This window comes from Eriocheir sinensis, chromosome 48 (assembly GCF_024679095.1).
Source record: "Eriocheir sinensis breed Jianghai 21 chromosome 48, ASM2467909v1, whole genome shotgun sequence".
In the NCBI taxonomy this organism is placed as follows: domain Eukaryota; kingdom Metazoa; phylum Arthropoda; class Malacostraca; order Decapoda; family Varunidae; genus Eriocheir; species Eriocheir sinensis.
The window spans coordinates 12,016,933-12,035,710 of record NC_066556.1 but is presented as its reverse complement, the minus strand read 5'-3'; the positions used below and the strand labels follow the sequence as shown (position 1 = coordinate 12,035,710).

The 18,778-nt window shown below is 43.1% G+C and overlaps 1 protein-coding gene across 1 annotated transcript in view; it reads right to left on the bottom strand.

Annotated features, from left to right (window-relative positions):
* The window catches only part of LOC126981605 (nuclear RNA export factor 1-like), a 115,556-nt gene that overhangs the window by 38,153 nt on the left and 58,625 nt on the right, over positions 1–18,778 (bottom strand). The window contains exons 6-7 of the mRNA XM_050833045.1: positions 15,929–16,093; positions 15,647–15,731 (exon numbers count right to left, since the gene is read on the bottom strand). Coding sequence (XP_050689002.1) covers positions 15,647–15,731; positions 15,929–16,093 — 250 coding nt within the window. The remainder of the gene's footprint in view (positions 1–15,646; positions 15,732–15,928; positions 16,094–18,778) is intronic.

The following is an 18,778-nucleotide window of genomic DNA, read 5'->3' as shown; positions in this document are numbered from 1 at the left end:
CTGGTACCATACCGTATAGAGGGGTTGCACATGACATCATCATCAGCAATCAGCTGATCACTTCTCAGCTGCCCCGCAAAGGCCCGCCATTTTGGGAGGCAAATATTTACCGCAAGAGAGCTCCTCAGCTTTTCCCCGCCATGTTACTGTGTTGGTGTTTGTGTTAGTGGCCCACCTATTCATAGCTGGGCGTTATCGCGATAAGTTATCGCAATACTTTATCGCTGATAACAAAATCGGATTATCGACCATCCGCTACTTATTTAAATATATATCGGTATCTTCGTTACTTTTGTAACCAAACTAGCGATAATCACTACTTTTTTTCCGCCTCTCAGAAAAAAACGTTGTCTCCTCCCTACTGCGCATGCGTGGCCCAGTGTTGTATGAAAAAACTTCGGGGTATGAAATATCTTCGGTGACGAGATTTCATACTTAGATCATGAAAATTAAAACACTAGGTTATTTTTTTTATGCTACTCAAAAATCAATATATCATAGAGAAAAATCATTTAACTTTGCCCCAAAAATGATTATTCACTGCCTCAAATTTGATATTCCATATTCGTTTGTGACCATGCCATGGTATTGAAGGCACCCGGTGTTGTGTTATTTGGTGTCCCATTGTCAAAAGCTGGCGCTTTTGTTTACAAACACTGGTCTCTCGTGAACTGCGCATGCTCAGACCATTAAGTGTAGACCTGTACAGTCTCACAATGCTTTTTTAACACATTAAGAGTTGCTGGAAAGCTGAATCAAACATACAGTACCACCATCCTCGCTGTTTCTAGAACGACGTACACTCTGTACATATAAATACAACTCGTACAGAGTGTCGTTCTAGAAACAGCGAGGATGGTGGTAGTGGTACTATATGTCTGATTCAGCCTTCCAGCAACTCTTAATTACGGTTTAAAAGCTTTGTGAGACTGTACAGGTCTACGCTTGCTGGTCTGAGCATGCACCGTTCATGAGACCAGTGTTTGTAAACAATTTTTGACGGTGGGGACGCCAAATAACACAAGACCAGTTCAGGCATTTCTAGTATTACCGCCCATGTGTACTTGTCAACGTGTGGTTTTAAGGTTTTGTAAGTTTCCTGAAATACAGATAATGAAAATTTGAATTCATCAATGTTGTTCTATCTGAAATATCAATATAGTATCGTTTTCGCCTATCGGACTTATCGCTAGCTAGTATCGGAATTGTGGATTTATATCGGGTATCGGTTATCACCTTTATTTGTGTCTCTAGTTAACGAATATCGGTTATTGCCGTTAAGGTTTTTCATTATCAGTTATCGGTTATCAGGAATAAGGTTTTCTGTTATCGTGCCCAGCTATGCATCTATTACTGTGTGGGTGTGTATGTTAGGGTCCATCTGTTACTGTGTGGGTGGGTGTGTTAGTGGCCCATCTATTACTGTGTGGGTGGGTGTGTTAGTGGCCCATCTATTACTGTGTGGGTGTGTATGTTAGGGTCCATCTGTTACTGTGTGGGTGGGTGTGTTAGTGGCCCATCTATTACTGTGTGGGTGGGTGTGTTAGTGGCCCATCTATTACTGTGTGGGTGTGGGTGTTAGTGGCCCATCTATTACTGTGTGGGTGGGTGTGTTAGTGGCCCATCTATTACTGTGTGGGTGGATGTGTTAGTGGCCCATCTATTACTGTGTGGGTGGGTGTGTTAGTGGCCCATCTATTACTGTGTGGGTGGATGTGTTAGTGGCCCATCTATTATATACTGTGTGGGTGGGTGTGTTAGTCGCCCGTCTATTACTGTGTGAGTGTGTGTGTGTTAAGGTCCATCTGTTACTGTGTGGTTGGGTGTGTTAGTATCCATCTATTACTGTTTGGGTGTGGATGTTAGTGGCCTATCTATTACTGTGTGGGTGTGGGTGTTAGTGTCCATCTGTTACTGTGTGTGTGTGTGTGTTAGTGGCCCATCTATTACTGTGTGAGTGGGTGTGTTAGGGTCCATCTGTTACTGTGTGGGTGGGTGTGTTAGTGGCCCATCTATTACTGTGGGTGGGTGTGTTAGGGTCCATCTGTTACTGTGTGGGTGTGGGTGTTAGTGGCCCATCTATTACTGTGTGGGTGTGGGTGTTAGTGGCCCATCTATTACTGTGTGTGTGTGGGTGTTAGTGGCCCATCTATTACTGTGTGTGTGTGTGGGTGTTAGTGGCCCATCTGTTACTGTGTGGGTGTGGGTGTTAGTGGCCCATCTGTTACTGTGTGTGTGTGTGGGTGTTAGTGGCCCATCTATTACTGTGTGGGTGGGTGTGTTAGTGGCCCATCTATTACTGTGTGGGTGTTAGTGGCCCATCTATTACTGTGTGGGTGTGGGTGTTAGTGGCCCATCTATTACTGTGTGGGTGTTAGTGGCCCATCTATTACTGTGTGGGTGGGTGTTAGTGGCCCATCTATTACTGTGTGGGTGTGGGTGTTAGTGGCCCATCTATTACTGTGTGGGTGTGGGTGTTAGTGGCCCATCTATTACTGTGTGGGTGGGTGTTAGTGGCCCATCTATTACTGTGTGGGTGTGGGTGTTAGTGGCCCATCTATTACTGTGTGGGTGGGTGTTAGTGGCCCATCTATTACTGTGTGGGTGTGGGTGTTAGTGGCCCATCTATTACTGTGTGGGTGGGTGTTAGTGGCCCATCTATTACTGTGTGGGTGGGTGTTAGTGACCCATCTATTACTGTGTGGGTGGGTGTTAGTGACCCATCTATTACTGTGTGGGTGTGGGTGTTAGTGTCCCATCTATTACTGTGTGGGTGTGGGTGTTTGTGGCCCATCTATTACTGTGTGAGTGGGTGTGTTAGTGGCCCATCTATTACTGTGTGGGTGTGGTTGTTAGTGTCCATCTATTACTGTGTGGGTGTGGGTGTTAGTGGCCCATCTATTACTGTGTGTGTGTGGGTGTTAGTGTATCTATTACTGTGTGGGTGTGGGTGTTAGTGGCCCATCTATTACTGTGTGTGTGGGTGTTAGTGTATCTATTACTGTGTGGGTGTGGGTGTTAGTGGCCCATCTATTACTGTGTGTGTGTGGGTGTTAGTGTCCATCTATTACTGTGTTGGTGTGTGTGTTAGTGTCCATCTATTACTGTGTGGGTGGGTGTGTTAGTGGCCCATCTATTACTGTGTGGGTGGGTGTCTTAGTGGTCCATCTATTACTGTGTGGGTGGGTGTGTTAGTGGCCCATCTATTACTGTGTGGGTGGGTGTGTTAGTGGCCCATCTATTACTGTGTGGGTGGGTGTTAGTGGCCCATCTATTACTGTGTGGGTGGGTGTTAGTGGCCCATCTATTACTGTGTGGGTGGGTGTTAGTGGCCCATCTATTACTGTGTGGGTGTGGGTGTTAGTGACCCATCTATTACTGTGTGGGTGGGTGTGTTAGTGGCCCATCTATTACTGTGTGGGTGTGGGTGTTAGTGGCCCATCTATTACTGTGTGGGTGGGTGTTAGTGACCCATCTATTACTGTGTGGGTGTGGGTGTTAGTGGCCCATCTATTACTGTGTGGGTGGGTGTTAGTGACCCATCTATTACTGTGTGGGTGGGTGTGTTAGTGGCCCATCTATTACTGTGTGGGTGTGGGTGTTAGTGGCCCATCTATTACTGTGTGGGTGGGTGTTAGTGTCCCATCTATTACTGTGTGGGTGTGTTAGTGGCCCCTCTATTTCTGTGTGGGTGTGGGTTTTAGTGCCCCATCTATTACCGTGTGGGTGGGTGTGTTAGTGGCCCATCTATTACTGTGTGGGTGTGGGTGTTAGTGGCCCCTCTATTACTGTGTGGGGGGGTGTTAGTGCCCCATCTATTACTGTGTGGGTGGGTGTTAGTGGCCCATCTATTACTGTTTATGTGTGGTTGTTAGTGGCCCATCTATTACTGTGTGGGTGTGGGTGTTAGTGGCCCATCTATTACTGTGTGGGTGTGGGTGTTAGTGGCCCATCTATTACTGTGTGGGTGGGTGTTAGTGACCCATCTATTACTGTGTGGGTGGGTGGGTGTGTTAGTGGCCCATCTATTACTGTGTGGGTGGGTGTGTTAGTGGCCCATCTATTACTGTGTGGGTGGGTGTTAGTGACCCATCTATTACTGTGTGGGTGGGTGTGTTAGTGGCCCATCTATTACTGTGTGGGTGTGGTTGTTAGTGTCCATCTGTTACTGTGTGGGTGTGGGTGTTAGTGGCCCATCTATTACTGTGTGGGTGGGTGTGTTAGTGGCCCATCTATTACTGTGTGGGTGTGGTTGTTAGTGTCCATCTGTTACTGTGTGGGTGGGTGTGTTAGTGGCCCATCTATTACTGTGTGGGTGTGGGTGTTAGTGTCCATCTATTACTGTGTGGGTGTGGGTGTTAGTGTCCATCTATTACTGTGTTTGTGTGGGTGTTAGTGTATCTATTACTGTGTGTGTGGGGGTGTTAGTGGCCCATCTATTACTGTGTTTGTGTGGGTGTTAGTGGCCCATCTATTACTGTGTTTGTGTGGGTGTTAGTGGCCCATCTATTACTGTGTTTGTGTGGGTGTTAGTGGCCCATCTATTACTGTGTGTGTGGGGGTGTTAGTGTCCATCTATTACTGTGTGGGTGTGGGTGTTAGTGTCCATCTTTTTCTGTGTTGGTGTGGGTGTTAGTGGCCCATCTATTACTGTGTGGGTGTGGGTGTTAGTGGCCCATCTATTACTGTGTGGGTGTGGGTGTTAGTGGCCCATCTATTACTGTGTGGGTGGGTGTGATAGTGGCCCATCTATTACTGTGTGGGTGGGTGTGTTAGTGTCCATCTATTACTGTGTGGGTGTGGGTGTTATGGGCCCATCTATTACTGGGTGTGTGTGTTAGTGGCCCATCTATTACTGTGTGGGTGTGGTGTTAGTGTCCATCTATTACTGTGTGGTAGTGTCCATCTATTACTGTGTGGGTGTGGGTGTTAGTGTCCATCTATTACTGTGTGGGTGTGGGTGTTAGTGTCCATCTATTACTGTGTGGGTGTGGGTGTTAGTGTCCATCTATTACTGTGTTGGTGTGTGTGTTAGTGTCCATCAATTACTGTGTGTGTGTGGGTGTTAGTGTCCATCTATTACTGTGTGTGTGTGTGTGTTAGTGTCCATATATAAAAGTGTTGGTGTGTGGTCCAACTGTGTGGTGTGGGTGTGAGTGTCCAGCTATTACTGTGTGTGTGTGGGTGTTAGTGGCCCATCTATTACTGTGTGGGTGTGTGTGTTAGTGTCCATCTATTACTGTGTGGGTGTGGGTGTTAGTGTCCATCTATTACTGTGTGGGTGTGGGTGTTAGTGGCCCATCTATTACTGTGTGGGTGTGGGTGTTAGTGGCCCATCTATTACTGTGTGGGTGTGGGTGTTAGTGTCCATCTATTACTGTGTGGGTGTGGGTGTTAGTGTCCATCTATTACTGTGTGGGTGTGGGTGTTAGTGTCCATCTATTACTGTGTGGGTGTGGGTGTTAGTGGCCCATCTATTACTGTGTGGGTGTGGGTGTTAGTGTCCATCTATTACTGTGTGGGTGGGTGTGTTAGTGGCCCATCTATTACTGTGTGGGTGTGTGTGTTAGTGGCCCATCTATTACTGTGTGGGTGTGGGTGTTAGTGTCCATCTATTACTGTGTGGGTGTGGGTGTTAGTGGCCCATCTATTACTGTGTGGGTGTGGGTGTTAGTGTCCATCTATTACTGGGTGGGTGGGTGTGATAGTGGCCCATCTATTACTGTGTGGGTGTGGGTGTTAGTGGCCCAGGTGTTTGTGTCCATCTATTACTGTGTGGGTGGTTGTGTTAGTGGCCCATCTATTACTGTGTGGGTGTGGGTGTTAGTGTCCATCTATTACTGTGTGGGTGGGTGTGTTAGTGGCCCATCTATTACTGTGTGGGTGTGGGTGTTAGTGTCCATCTATTACTGGGTGGGTGGGTGTGATAGTGGCCCATCTATTACTGTTACTGATAGGTGTTACACTGCCACTCGCGGTAGATAGACAGGGGCTGCCATGTATAGGTCAGTGGGCTTTTTGCGAACCCTTTATGTTCTTATGTTCTTACTAAACACCGCCCGGGGATGCCCGGGGTTAAATTAGTCATATATTCATCGTTCTTATCATCAAACATATCTTAAAGTTTGATAATAAATGTATATGCTGTATGTCCATCATCATTTGGCAGCCTAATGGATAGTTATATAACGAAGCCTAGCCTCACTGTCCAGATTATTTGCATATTCACTTAGATTGTGTCATGAAGATGGGAGGCATGGGCCAGCCATCATCAGGGGGCAGGGGCTCAGCTGATCGCTCTTGCCTCCCAAAATGGCTGACAGTTGTTTTTCCTAAAACAAAAGTGAAGCGGTGTGACGTCAGTGCAACCCCTCTATAGCTGGTACCGTTAGTACCGGTACTGGTACCATTAACTGCCCACCCCTATTGTTGAGTAGCGTGGCAGTGTGGGTACTAAATTGTTGTTCAAGTGGCGCGCGGGAAGAACTGAGCTCAGCTGTGTGGCCATAGCGCTGTGTTAGTCCAATTGCGTGAGACATCTGGTGGCCACTCCATAAAATATCGCGTATAAGTGAAAAAAAACATGTAAATTAAACCTTTATTTGGATTTTGGACCCCGCATTATTTCAAAAACGCGTAAATGAAACTCGCGTAAATCGAGAGTTACCTGTACATTTATATACTAATAGTGTTGATTTTAACCCCTTCACTATGGCCGCACCAAAACAGCGCCCCGCGCTGTATGCAAGATCACCACGCACGCCAAATTTCGAAGGTTGCTATTGAATATAACAAGTTTTGAGCCATAAACTCAACATAATCATCATGTATTATATATGAAACCATGCAGAATTAAATGGTGCACATAAAAAAACTCATTACGGCTGGGCCAAAACAGTGCCATGCGCCGTATCCAGGATCGCCGCACGTGCAAAGTTTCAAAAGTCACTATTGAACATGACAAGATTTCAGTCATAAACTCAACAAAATCACCATGTATGATATATGAAAACATGCAGAATTAAATGGTGCACATAAAGAAACTCATTATGGCCGGGCCAAAAAAGTGCCCCGCGCCGTATCCGGGATCGCCACACATGCAAAATTTCAAATGTCGCTATAGAGTATAACAAGTCTTCAGCCATAAACTCAACAGAATCATCATGTGTTATATATGAAAACATGCAGAATTAAATGGTGCACATAAAGAAACATAAATTAATTGATAATTTTGAGATTTAAGCATAAATATTGAGACAAAATAACTCATATGTTGGCTAAAGCGAGCCAGGACGCAGTATGTGTGTTCTCGGATATGGTACAGGGCACGCAAGGACGCAGTATACGCGTCCTTGTGTTGAAGGGGTTAAGAGGTAGCAGAGAGCGAGAGATAGGCTATGTCATGGCAAACGATATTGCTGCAGCTTAGATCTAGTAAACAACAGCCACTGAGCGGAGTAGACACCGTCACTCAAGCAACGACACCAAGCCCGCGAGTCCACCCCTGAAAGAAAATCTCCGCCAGCTCTCATGGAACTGACTATAGTAGGCTTAATGGTGTCACATAGGTGTCACCACATATAATACTGAGGCTCCATGATGTTGACATAGGCATCACTGTACTGAAGGGGTTAACCCTTATACCCCGTTAGGCACGATCACGGCTTTTATGTTAGTCTCCATCACACCAAGATCATGGTGCTCTTCAAATATTGCGCTCATTTTATGGTACACAGTTTGTTTATGCTTGAGGCGTCATACATCAAGCCCTATCATTGGCCCTTTGTTTTCAACATGCTGGATGCTTGGCCAATCATGTCCTAGCTTTTACAAAGATTTGTTTATGTTGTAGTCAGGCTATATATTTTCCCGTGGTGAGTACACAGTCGCGATGTGTGCTGTATTTAATCATTTTTTTAACAATTTCTAGGCAAGATAGCAGATATATATGTATTTCCATGAGTAAATAAGTATTTCAGGCACATGATATGATACATGACGATACGTGAGAATTGTTTTTTGTCTTCTTATTGACTAGATAAGAGTGGAGTGTGACATGAGGATGATGTCAGATGATGAGTGTGAGGTGATACTGGAGGTTTCGCATCTAGAGGAATATATAAGTTCCATTTGTTAATTTATCATTGTACCATAGCAAAGAGAAATTTCTAAGCTTTCAAGTGATATATAATTGTTCCAGTATTTGATACACTAATTTGACTGAACACAAAGGTAAGCTAGGGAACACCTATTAACATTAGTTACCCGTTTTTTATGTACGTAACTTAAAACTGCCCGCTCATTTTATCACGGGGTATAAGGGTTAAAAGCAAATGAACGACAAAAAAAAAGTCAACTTCCGTCACGTTACCTTTCTATCTTCTATCAATATTTTCATGCTGACTGCTCTTCTGAACTTGCTAACAGCAAGTTCTCTCTCTCTAATGCAAGTATAGCATTATTATGAGAGAGAGAGAGAGAGAGAGAGAGAGAGAGAGAGAGAGAGAGAGAGAGAGAGAGAGAGAGAGAGAGAGAGAGAGAGAGAGATCAACAAGTTACAACTAGAATATGTAATGCCGGGATGTGAAGGCAGGAGAATGAACTTAGAAGTATAAGGAAAAGACGTAGGTTAAGTCATTATAAGTGATTACAAGTACAGGTAACTCTCGATTTACGCGAGTTTGGTTTATGCGTTTTTTAAATAACGCGGGGTCCAACATCCAAAAAAAATTATTTATTTACACGTTTTTTCCACTTATACGCGATATTTTATGGAGTGGCCACCAGAAGTCTCACGCAACTGGACTCACATAGCGCCGTGGCCACACAGCGGAGCTCAGTTCTTTCCGTGCGCCACTTGAACAACAATACAGTACCCACGCTGCCACGCTACTCAACAATAGGGGTGGGGAGGTACCGGTACTAACGGTACTAGCTATATGGTACAGTACCGGTACCAGACTGCTCGGTACCGGTACCAATACTAGCTAGCCACTCATGGTGTCCCTCATTTCTTCCTCACACGAGTGAGGCTGAGACTGAGTGCCTGAGTGGATATCTCGGTGATATGGATATTCTCTCTCTCTCTCTCTCTCTCTCTCTCTCCACTGAATGAAGTGAATAAGCATATTATTCTCACCATCACTCGTAGGTTATGACAGACAACTAGGCAAGACACAATTCACACGGTTCTGGTGACACGCGGCATGCAGCTGTTTGTTGTACGGGTGTGGTTGTGTGGTTTGTAAACAATGCAAATGGCGGCCTGGCTGGTATTGCGCGAAATATCTCCTTGTACAAGACTCATGATGTACAGTTTCTGATATCATATTTACCCCATTGTTCTCACTAATATTAATAATTAATGATGAACACATGGATATTTTTTTCCAATATGATTTTTTATGTAGCTTGTACTGCTCCTTAGTCATACAATCAAGCCACCTGTGACATCAAGATCAAGATCATAAAAATGGCGCCCGACGGAAAAACAGGATAACAACAAGGCATGGGCGATCCTCCATCGATTTCAATTTTGTATAGTAGTTATTAGATCACCCTGTATTCAATGGTAACATATTATGAGACAGCTACGGACTATGAAGGATTATATACAATGATAAAGGAAAGTTTGCCGTTATTGGATAAGACAAAACAGACCCTTAAAAACACCCCAAAGAAGAAAAAAATCATAAAAAATTTGTACATTCGGCGTACAAGGCGCAGGGCTAAACTTTCAGGCATTTTTTATGTGGGAAAGGTGCGCGCTATACGCTGAAAAATACGGTTTTTATTTTTCGACAGAAACCTACCTCTTGTTTGATTTACATTGTTTTTGATTTACGCGACCTCTCCAAGAACGCAATACTCGCGTAAATCAAGAGTTACCTGTAGTTATAAGCAAGCATAAGTAGTTATGAGTAATTATAAGTCACAATAAGGCCATCATAGATATGTAAGAAAATGTAAGTAGGTATTCTTGATCACAACCTATAACATAACACACCCCCTTCCCCCTCCTCAGACTACAATTACACAATATTGCGCAATACCACGCCAAGACTTTCCCGCCGGAAACTTAGCATCGGTCGCCCCTCCCTTTCCTCCCCCTTCCCCCCTAACAGCGCACGCACCTCGGAATTGTTGCCAGCCCTTGCATAGATTTTTTCCGCGGCTCTACATGAAATTTCGTCACCTTGCACGTTAAGAGACCGTACCCATATATAAACTACCCTAGTCTTCCCTTCATTTTTAATTAAACCGTGTTAGATTATAAATCCGCTACTTGGCTTCCTTGTCCGTGCGACGGGGCCGCCGCAGGGCTGGTATAAAACGCAGGGTAGCGTCGTCTGGGGCATCTTTTGCCCACTCAACCCTCCTACTACTCACAGGTCGGGCGTCCCAGTCTCTGCCACACACACACACACCCACCCCACACACCCACACGAACCCGTGTATCCATCCCGATGTGCTCTTTTAGTTGTTAATCTCAATATTTCTCTTCTTTCTGCGGTAGGGGTTGTAGGAGGGAGCCCCTTTAAGTGTTCTTGGAGCCTTACCAGGGGTAGGAATGGGGAGTCGAGTCCCTCTTAAAAATTCCCTTCTGTGCCCCCTATTGCGGGAAGTATTTTGGGAGTATATAGGCCAGTAATCTGTGCTTTATCTGTAGGGTAAGAAGTGTAAGTAAAATAGGAGGCTGTATGTTTTGTCGTTTTGACAGAAAATCTTCTCGCTGTGTATGGGCCTCCCCGGAAGTGTAGAGTTCCCTCTCCCTGTGGTTTTGTCATATATCTTATGTACCTGTTTTGCAATAGTTGTACACCCGCGCAAGGGTAAAGGTTTTCGTGGAGAATTCTCAGCCATGTTCTGATTTCCATTGTGAGAGGAGAAAACTAGAAACCAGTCGTGTGTCTATTCGCCCACTGCTGTCAGTTTCGGGTAAATTGTGCCTTCAATGAGCAATTAACTGTAAACCGTGTCGACAGTTATGACTATGTATACCTTCTAATCTAAGTCACATGAATAACTGTAACCACCCCTATTTATAGGCCTTTATTTCTTGTCTTCTTTCTCCCTGTCGTGAGTTTTGTCCGCCCGGCTGTGAGTTAAAATACATCTTTACTGCCCCGAGTCCTCCCCGCTCACCATGTTACCCCCTGCCCAAGGGATCAGAGTCTCGCTCTAGGTCATTTTAATCCCTCATTCAATCCTTAGTCCTTTATATATATATATATATATATATATATATATATATATATATATATATATATATATATATATATATATATATATATATATACCTTAAGGTTCCCAGTGAACTACCGGTGACATAGTTCATAGGTAGGTCTCTGGGTGGTGGCAGCAAAACTATCCCCAGGGCGAGTCCCCCTTGTTTTCCCCAGATACCCATAGTTGAATTTCCTTCCTTTTTTTATAACATCATTTGGTGCACCGAATTTCCGGGCACGACAAATACGCGTTCGTTACTCGTAGCAGTGTTATGACAGCTTGACAAGGCAGTCCTAGCATTGCTTCCCTGCCGGTAAGATGTTTCTCAGTTCTCCTGCTCCACAAAACATGTAATACTAAACAAATTTTATCGTAGTTGGCTTTTTTTTTATTTGTTTCTCAGCCATGGGTGAAGTACAGGAGCTGAGGCAGCTCATCAAGCAACTCAAGCAAGCTAATGAGACAGTCCGAAGGCACCGGGTTGCTGGTCGCTATGCAATCAAAGGCGGCAAATTGAAACTAATATTGGACATGTCGCCTCACCGGGTGCCTCCGAACATGTGCCCACCCGCCAAAAAACAAAGATGAAGAAAAACACGTGTATGCCCCCGCCCAAGTGTACTCTCCCCCCCTCCCACACACACAAAAAAAAAGGATGAAAATAAATAAAAAGTAAAGATGCTAAAGCACAAAAAAAGACAAAAAAGTTAGTGATGTGCCCATTCTCTCTCTCTCTCTCTCTCTCTCTCTCTCTCTCTCTCTCTCTCTCACAAAGCAATAAGACACCCTTGTTTATGTCCTCTCTCTCTCTCTCTCTCATAAGTGATAAGACGCCCTTGTTTATGTCCTCTCTCTCTCTCTCTCTCTCTCTCTCTCTCTCTCTCTCTCTCTCTCTCTCCATGACTGAGTCAAAATTTTCCATTTTATGACATACAATATATGTATATCTGCACTAACACATTATGTACCTACACACACACACACACACACACACAACTGAGATAAATAGGCATTCCTTGTCAACCCAGTGAGAGGAGCGCCCTCTTGATGCAGTAATCCTAGATCGTGAGGAAATACGGCCACGCCTCCGTCATGAAGAACTCGGGGCAGGGGGAGGGAGAGGCTGCGAGGCAGGTGGTGTATCACTATCACTGCTTCGTTGACTAATGTTTCCAAAATCAGATAGCCAGTCACTATCACTAGTATCACTGTCAATGTCACTAACATAGAAGTCATCAGAGTCACTGTCACCTTGATTCGCCCGCGCTCTCCCGCCTGGGGCAGAGGAACTGCTTGACGCGTCACGTGATGTGCCAGATGTATTCTGAACAAAAGTGGAAAATGATCTGTGGCCCTCGGTAGGCCGAGCGCTGGAGACAAATGAGAGTGTGTATGGATGCCAGATGCCTCCACCATTCTTCTGAGTCAAGAACTGGCGGTATATTTGAAACGTAGGGAGCGCAGAGTGTGATGATTATATATACGATCCCCATACGGGTGGGGCGTGTGGCAGCGCACTTGTATAAACGATCGCCGTAATGTAAGGGTTAACCCTTTCATTGCTAAATGCTCACAGCGAGTGTTAGGCGTATTTGCTGGTGGTGCTAAACGCTTGAAGCGAGCTCCACCTGCACTCAAATCTCCCGCGTATGAAAGTGTTCCAACACTAATTCTCACAACACAGGATTGACAATTGAGTGGGTTCTTCACTAAATTTGGTGGAAAATCATATTAGCCCAGTGCGGCAAATCTACAGACGAGTAACTGGTGGATGTTCTTGCACAAAATAGTGGCATTTTTGCATAGCTTCACCTATCACCTGAGTGATTCTTTGACCAAATAATTGTAAATATTGCAGTTGGCAATACTCCCTTGCCAGAATCTGAAGGAGAGACGTCCGCAGTGCTCTCAATATGGCTGATCATCCTGCACGCACCGACGTAAGTGTTAACATTCAACACGCCCTGAACGTGCATGTACGTTCGCAAGAGAGGCATACATAACCAACTCCCATAGATCTGGACCTCCTCTTTCCAATGGTGTTTTTGGTTTTTAGTTGTGATGAATAGTTTTTGAGATACAGAAGTTAAAAGAGACCCCCCATTGGGTTGCCTGACTGCGCCTGAGGGGATAGTCGCGTCCCGTCCCGCACGCAAGGAAAGGGTTAATGATAGTGTTACACAAGATGCAGCCATGTAACCCATGACAGCAACACCTATGCAAGTAACAATTTTATTCATTTACTCATAACCCTTTAGGGTGTTTTACCAGTATGTTTCATGTGTTTCTATCAGAACAAAACTATTGCTAGCTACACTTAACATAGGGGGTGCATATCCCATAAACATCCTCTGACCTTTGTTTGAAATATCAGATGAATAATTAGAAATCAAACAAAATTTATTTTATCATATATTTTATATGAAGGGCACCCCAGTAAATTATGTAGCCAAAATAATTGATTGTAATGAAAAATCTACTATTTTTTTCAGTCTCATACCTTAGAAAATCAATGAAAACTGGTAAAGGAGGCAGCTTTATCTTCCCAGAAATAGAGGACGTTGGTGATGTAAAACCTGACCAAGTGGTAGGGGTCTTGGGGCCCCCTGTGTCAGCACCAACTCCGAGGCTGGAGCACTTCTTCAAATTTGAAAATTCACTAACAGCATACAATCCCAGGTAAATTAACCATTTCAGAATGGATAATACTCTTTTAGTTGAATTTGACACGGCATATTAAATTCATTCCTTGTTTAGTTACAGCAAATTTACACTTCTGCATAAATAACTAAGTTATGTTTCCCTCCTGGAAAGGCACAGGAGCAATGCAGGGACATAATACAGTATGTAAGATAAAGACATCCTTAATGTTATGGCAATTACTTATGAAAAAAAATCATGCCACTTCTAATGGTAACTCAAATTTCATTATTTTTCCTTTTCATTATTTATGAAAAATTATCTTAAAAATGCGAGAAAAAAAAATTTAGGCCATTTCATCTGCTTGTAAAATGTTTCCAGAGTTATGCCTTATACACAGAGTAGTCAAAAGGTTATATTTTGTCATGCATATAAAAGTTTTCCAGTTTTATCTCAATTTTTGTTTTTACATTTTTTTGTAAAAAAAATCATACGGATCATCCCCAACTCAAACTACACGTGAAAGTGGTTGTGTGGTCTTGGCATCAGTGGCCAGAAAGTATATACAGGGTGACTAACTGACCTTTCAACAGAGAGCAGAGCTCCCCATATGACCTAATACAAGTTGTTTTCTTTCTCCTTCTCCAAGTTGAAAATATTCTAACAAAGATAATAATGATTAAAGCGAACTAATAATAATATAAATAATAATAATAATAATAATAATAATAATAATAATAATAATAATAATAATAAAAATAATTTATTAATAACAATATCATTGTTTACCTGTACAGCATTTTGGTATTTTGTAATTTCCTCCCCACCCCAGCGTCGGAGGAAGAATAGATTTTATATTTTTTGCATAAAACAGCTTAAAACCATGAAATATGAAGAAATGTAATGTCTTTTAGCTTACTGTCGCCTGAAAGTCTTTTTTTGGGGCCATTTTTTGTCGGTTTGGGAAGTGAAATGGTCGTGTTGATTTTCTTTTTCATCAGAGGAGTCAGTTCAAGGGCATAAAAAAAAAGGAAACAAATGTGAAAAAAAATCCCGCTACTCACTGCTCCAATTGCCATAGACTTTCTTGGATTGTACGTGTGTATCAGAGTAAATTGTTTTCTCTCGACAAATTTAGCACAGACTTATATATATTGTTAAAGAGTAACTCATTTTTAGCTTTTTGATAGTTCAACTCAATGTACAGTCACCCACAAGAGTGTTCGCTCACACAATTACAGTTTATACGCGGCTGGGCCCCTCCTTACCAAAAAAGCCGGTACAAATTTGCTGGTTCTGGATGTCGGTATCCCCACTATACCTCACCCACAACACTGTCAAACCACTTTCCAACCACCAACCACCTCAATTTCCACATCACGATCTCCAAAACCACCTCCAACATCCACACAAATAAAAGAATAAAAAATTGTACCCAGAATAATGGCTGCCAGGCTTACCAGTTATGGCAATAAATGAAATATATAGGGTGGTCAGTACTCCCAAAGGATCAGTCTACTAGGGCACCACCACAGAAATCACCCTCGACACACTCCAGTGACAGGAAAAAATAATACATTAAATATGTACGACATACGTATCTGACACTCAATGGTATTAAAAATAATACATACGTCATATGTATCTGATGCTGTACGGGTTAATAGCAATAACAATAATAATAATAATAATAATAATAATAATAATAATAAAAATAATACTAATAATAGAATTGTTAAAATAATTACAATGATAAAAGAATTGTTAGAATACTTACTAAGGTCATTGTGAAAATTCTTGAGGTCGAGTCTTTTCATTTCGGGTGAATAACGTGCACTCATAACTTGCATCACCTTATCCCTCTATGCATTATGTAAAGAAAAAAATGGAAAATTAGCAATGGTTTCCATGCAAATTCAATCAAGTAGAGATGCCAGTGAATGAATAATATTTATTACACACTCAGAATATATAAAATCTTGATTTATTAAATTGAGAACCTTTGCTTGAACATTTCCTTCAATTCCTCAGATAGGATATGAGATAGCCTGACACTCACCTGAGAAGAAGTGAGGGGCCTGACTGGCGGGGGAGAGCGGTTGAAGAATATGTTTAGCCTCTCCCCACTAGGCATGGTGAGTCTGCGGCTTATTTCAGAGATGGCCTGAACTGCAGGGCCATTGTCTTCTAAGTAGAATACCAAGAACCTCCCGTCAACCTCATACTGAAACGAGATGAACAGATAACACTGGAATCTCATCATCATCATCATTTCATCGACACCTGCTCTTAGGAGCTCCCACCAGGGGATGGCCATGGCAGAAGAGTTTCCATCTCTCTTTATTCATACACTCCCTCCTTGCCTGCTCAAAGTTTCTCAAGGATCTTTCCCCCCTCTCCCTAACGTACTCCTGCACCCTATCTCTCCATTTCATTAGAGGTCGTCCTCTAACATTCCCTCCCTCTATCTCACTCATGTACACCCTTCTGGTCATCTTACTCTCCTCCATTCACTCCATGCGACCAAACCACTTTATAGTCTGTTGCTTCACTTCTTCCACCATTCCACACTTCTTCCCTTCACCCCTGTGACACATTCCAAAATGCTCACACACTTTCATTACTCATTCAATCCATTCAGCGCCAAATAGAGCTACCATTGGGCCCTGGTGCTGCAAGTAATTCCGGGCCCCTAAGTATCTTAATTTACACACATCATGCCTGGGCAGCCGGGTCCCCTATGAGGCCGGGCCCTGGTGCTGAGATACCAGCCCCCCCCCCCCCTCTCTCTCTCTCTCTCTCTCTCTCTCTCTCTCTCTCTCTCTCTCTCTCTCTCTCTCTGGCCCTGCATCCATTCTACTCACACCACAAGCACTCCTCAAATAACTCAAATGTTTCCACTACCTGCACTCTAGACCTCTGACTTTCATTCCAGGCCCATTTCATTTGCATATGTGAGGGTTGGTACTATTATTGTATTTCTCAAATCCCTCTATACCTCCATGCTCACACTTCTGCCATTCATGATTCGTCCCAAAGACCCTACCACCCTTCTTCCTTGCAATGCCCTTTCTCTTGACTCTCCCTCCGTACCACCATGCTTACACATAATTGATCCAAGGTACTTAAACTCACTGACCTCCTCCATTTCTTCACCATTCAAAATTATTTTGCATTCTTTTTCACATTCAATTCCCACTTTATATGGGCATACAAAATCTACAACCTCACTTCTACTTCACTCACAAACCATCACTTTACTTTTGTTGACATTTACTTTCAACTTTCTCCTTTTACAGACACTATCAAAAACACTGACCAAATTTTTAAAGTCACTTTCATTTTCTGCAATGAGCACTGTGTCATCAGCAAATAAGATTGAATTCAGTACCCACTTCCTTCCCTCATCGAACATTTTTACTCCAACTTCCCCAACTTTGCCCTTCATTTCTCTCATAACACCATCCATTTAAATATTGAATAACCATGGTGACATGACACACCCCTGCCTCAAGCCCACTTTTATCTCAAAATGTTCACTTGTTTCTTCACTAATTTTGACACATGCAGATGCATCCTCATAGAAAGACTTTATTGCACTAAGCAGTTTTCCTCCCACACCATATATCTTTTAAAACATCCCACAATGCCATCCAATCGACTCTGTCACAAGCTTTTACCAAATCCATGAAGGCAGCGTATAGTTTCTTTAATTGTATTAATATTTTTTCTACTACCATCCTGAAAGAAAATATCTGATCCACATATCCCCTTCCTTTCTTGAAGCCTCCTTGTTCTTCACTGATTCTGTAAGTCTCTGAACCCTCTCTATTATGACTTTTCCATATACCTTTCCGGGTATACTCAGGAGACATACCTCTATAGCTCCCACACTCCCCTCTTCTGCCCTTCCCCTTGTTAACTGGAACAATGATGGCTTTTGTCCAGTCTGCTGGACTTAACAATTGGCAAGGAAGATATCTTAATCTCCTAACTATGATTTGGTCCAGCAGGGGCTAATAAACTGAAAGGACAAGATTATACAAGAACAAAAATATCTGTATAGAGGATCATATAAAGTGCCCAGCAAAGAAGAGGCAAAAGTGCTCCATACCACTATTGTAAGTTATGTGCAGAAAGTTGCTGCTCATACCTTAGAATTTCAATTGGTGAAAGCAGTAAAAGTATATTAGACCCTCAATCCCCTGTACAGAGGGCCAAGTGTCTTAACCCTTTCATGGCTAAATGCTCGCAGCAAGCATTAGGCATATTTGCTGGTGGTGCTAAACGCTCACTGTGAGCTCCAGCCGCACTCAAATCTCCCGTGTATGAGTGTTCCAACAATATTTTTCACAACACAGGCTTGCCAAATGAGTGGGTTCTCCACTAAATTTGGTGGAAAATCATATCAGCCCAGCGCGGAAAATCTACAGACGAGTAACTGGTGGATGTTCTTGCCCAATATAGCGGTATTTTTGCATAGCTTCACCTATCACCTGACTGATTCTTTGACCAAATTGTTGTAAATATTGCAGTTGGCAATATTACCTTGCCAGAACCTCAAGGAGAGATGTCCGCTGTTCCCTCAAAATGACTGATCATCCCGCACACACTGATGTAAGTGTTCACATTCAACACTCCCTGAACGTGCATGTACATTTGCAGGAGAGGCATACATAACCAACTCCTATAGATCTCAGCCTCCTCTTTCCAGTGGTGTTTTTGGTTTTTAGCTGTGATGAATAGTTTTTGAGATACAGAGGTTAAAAGAGACAAAGAAAGGGTTAAGGGGGGGGGTTGGTCATGACATGGTGAAAAACATAATTTGTTGAAAAAAATTGTTCACCCTTGTGTTGACTTTGAGTGTAAATACGAAGTATTTCATCAAAATTCACAATAGTTTCACTTT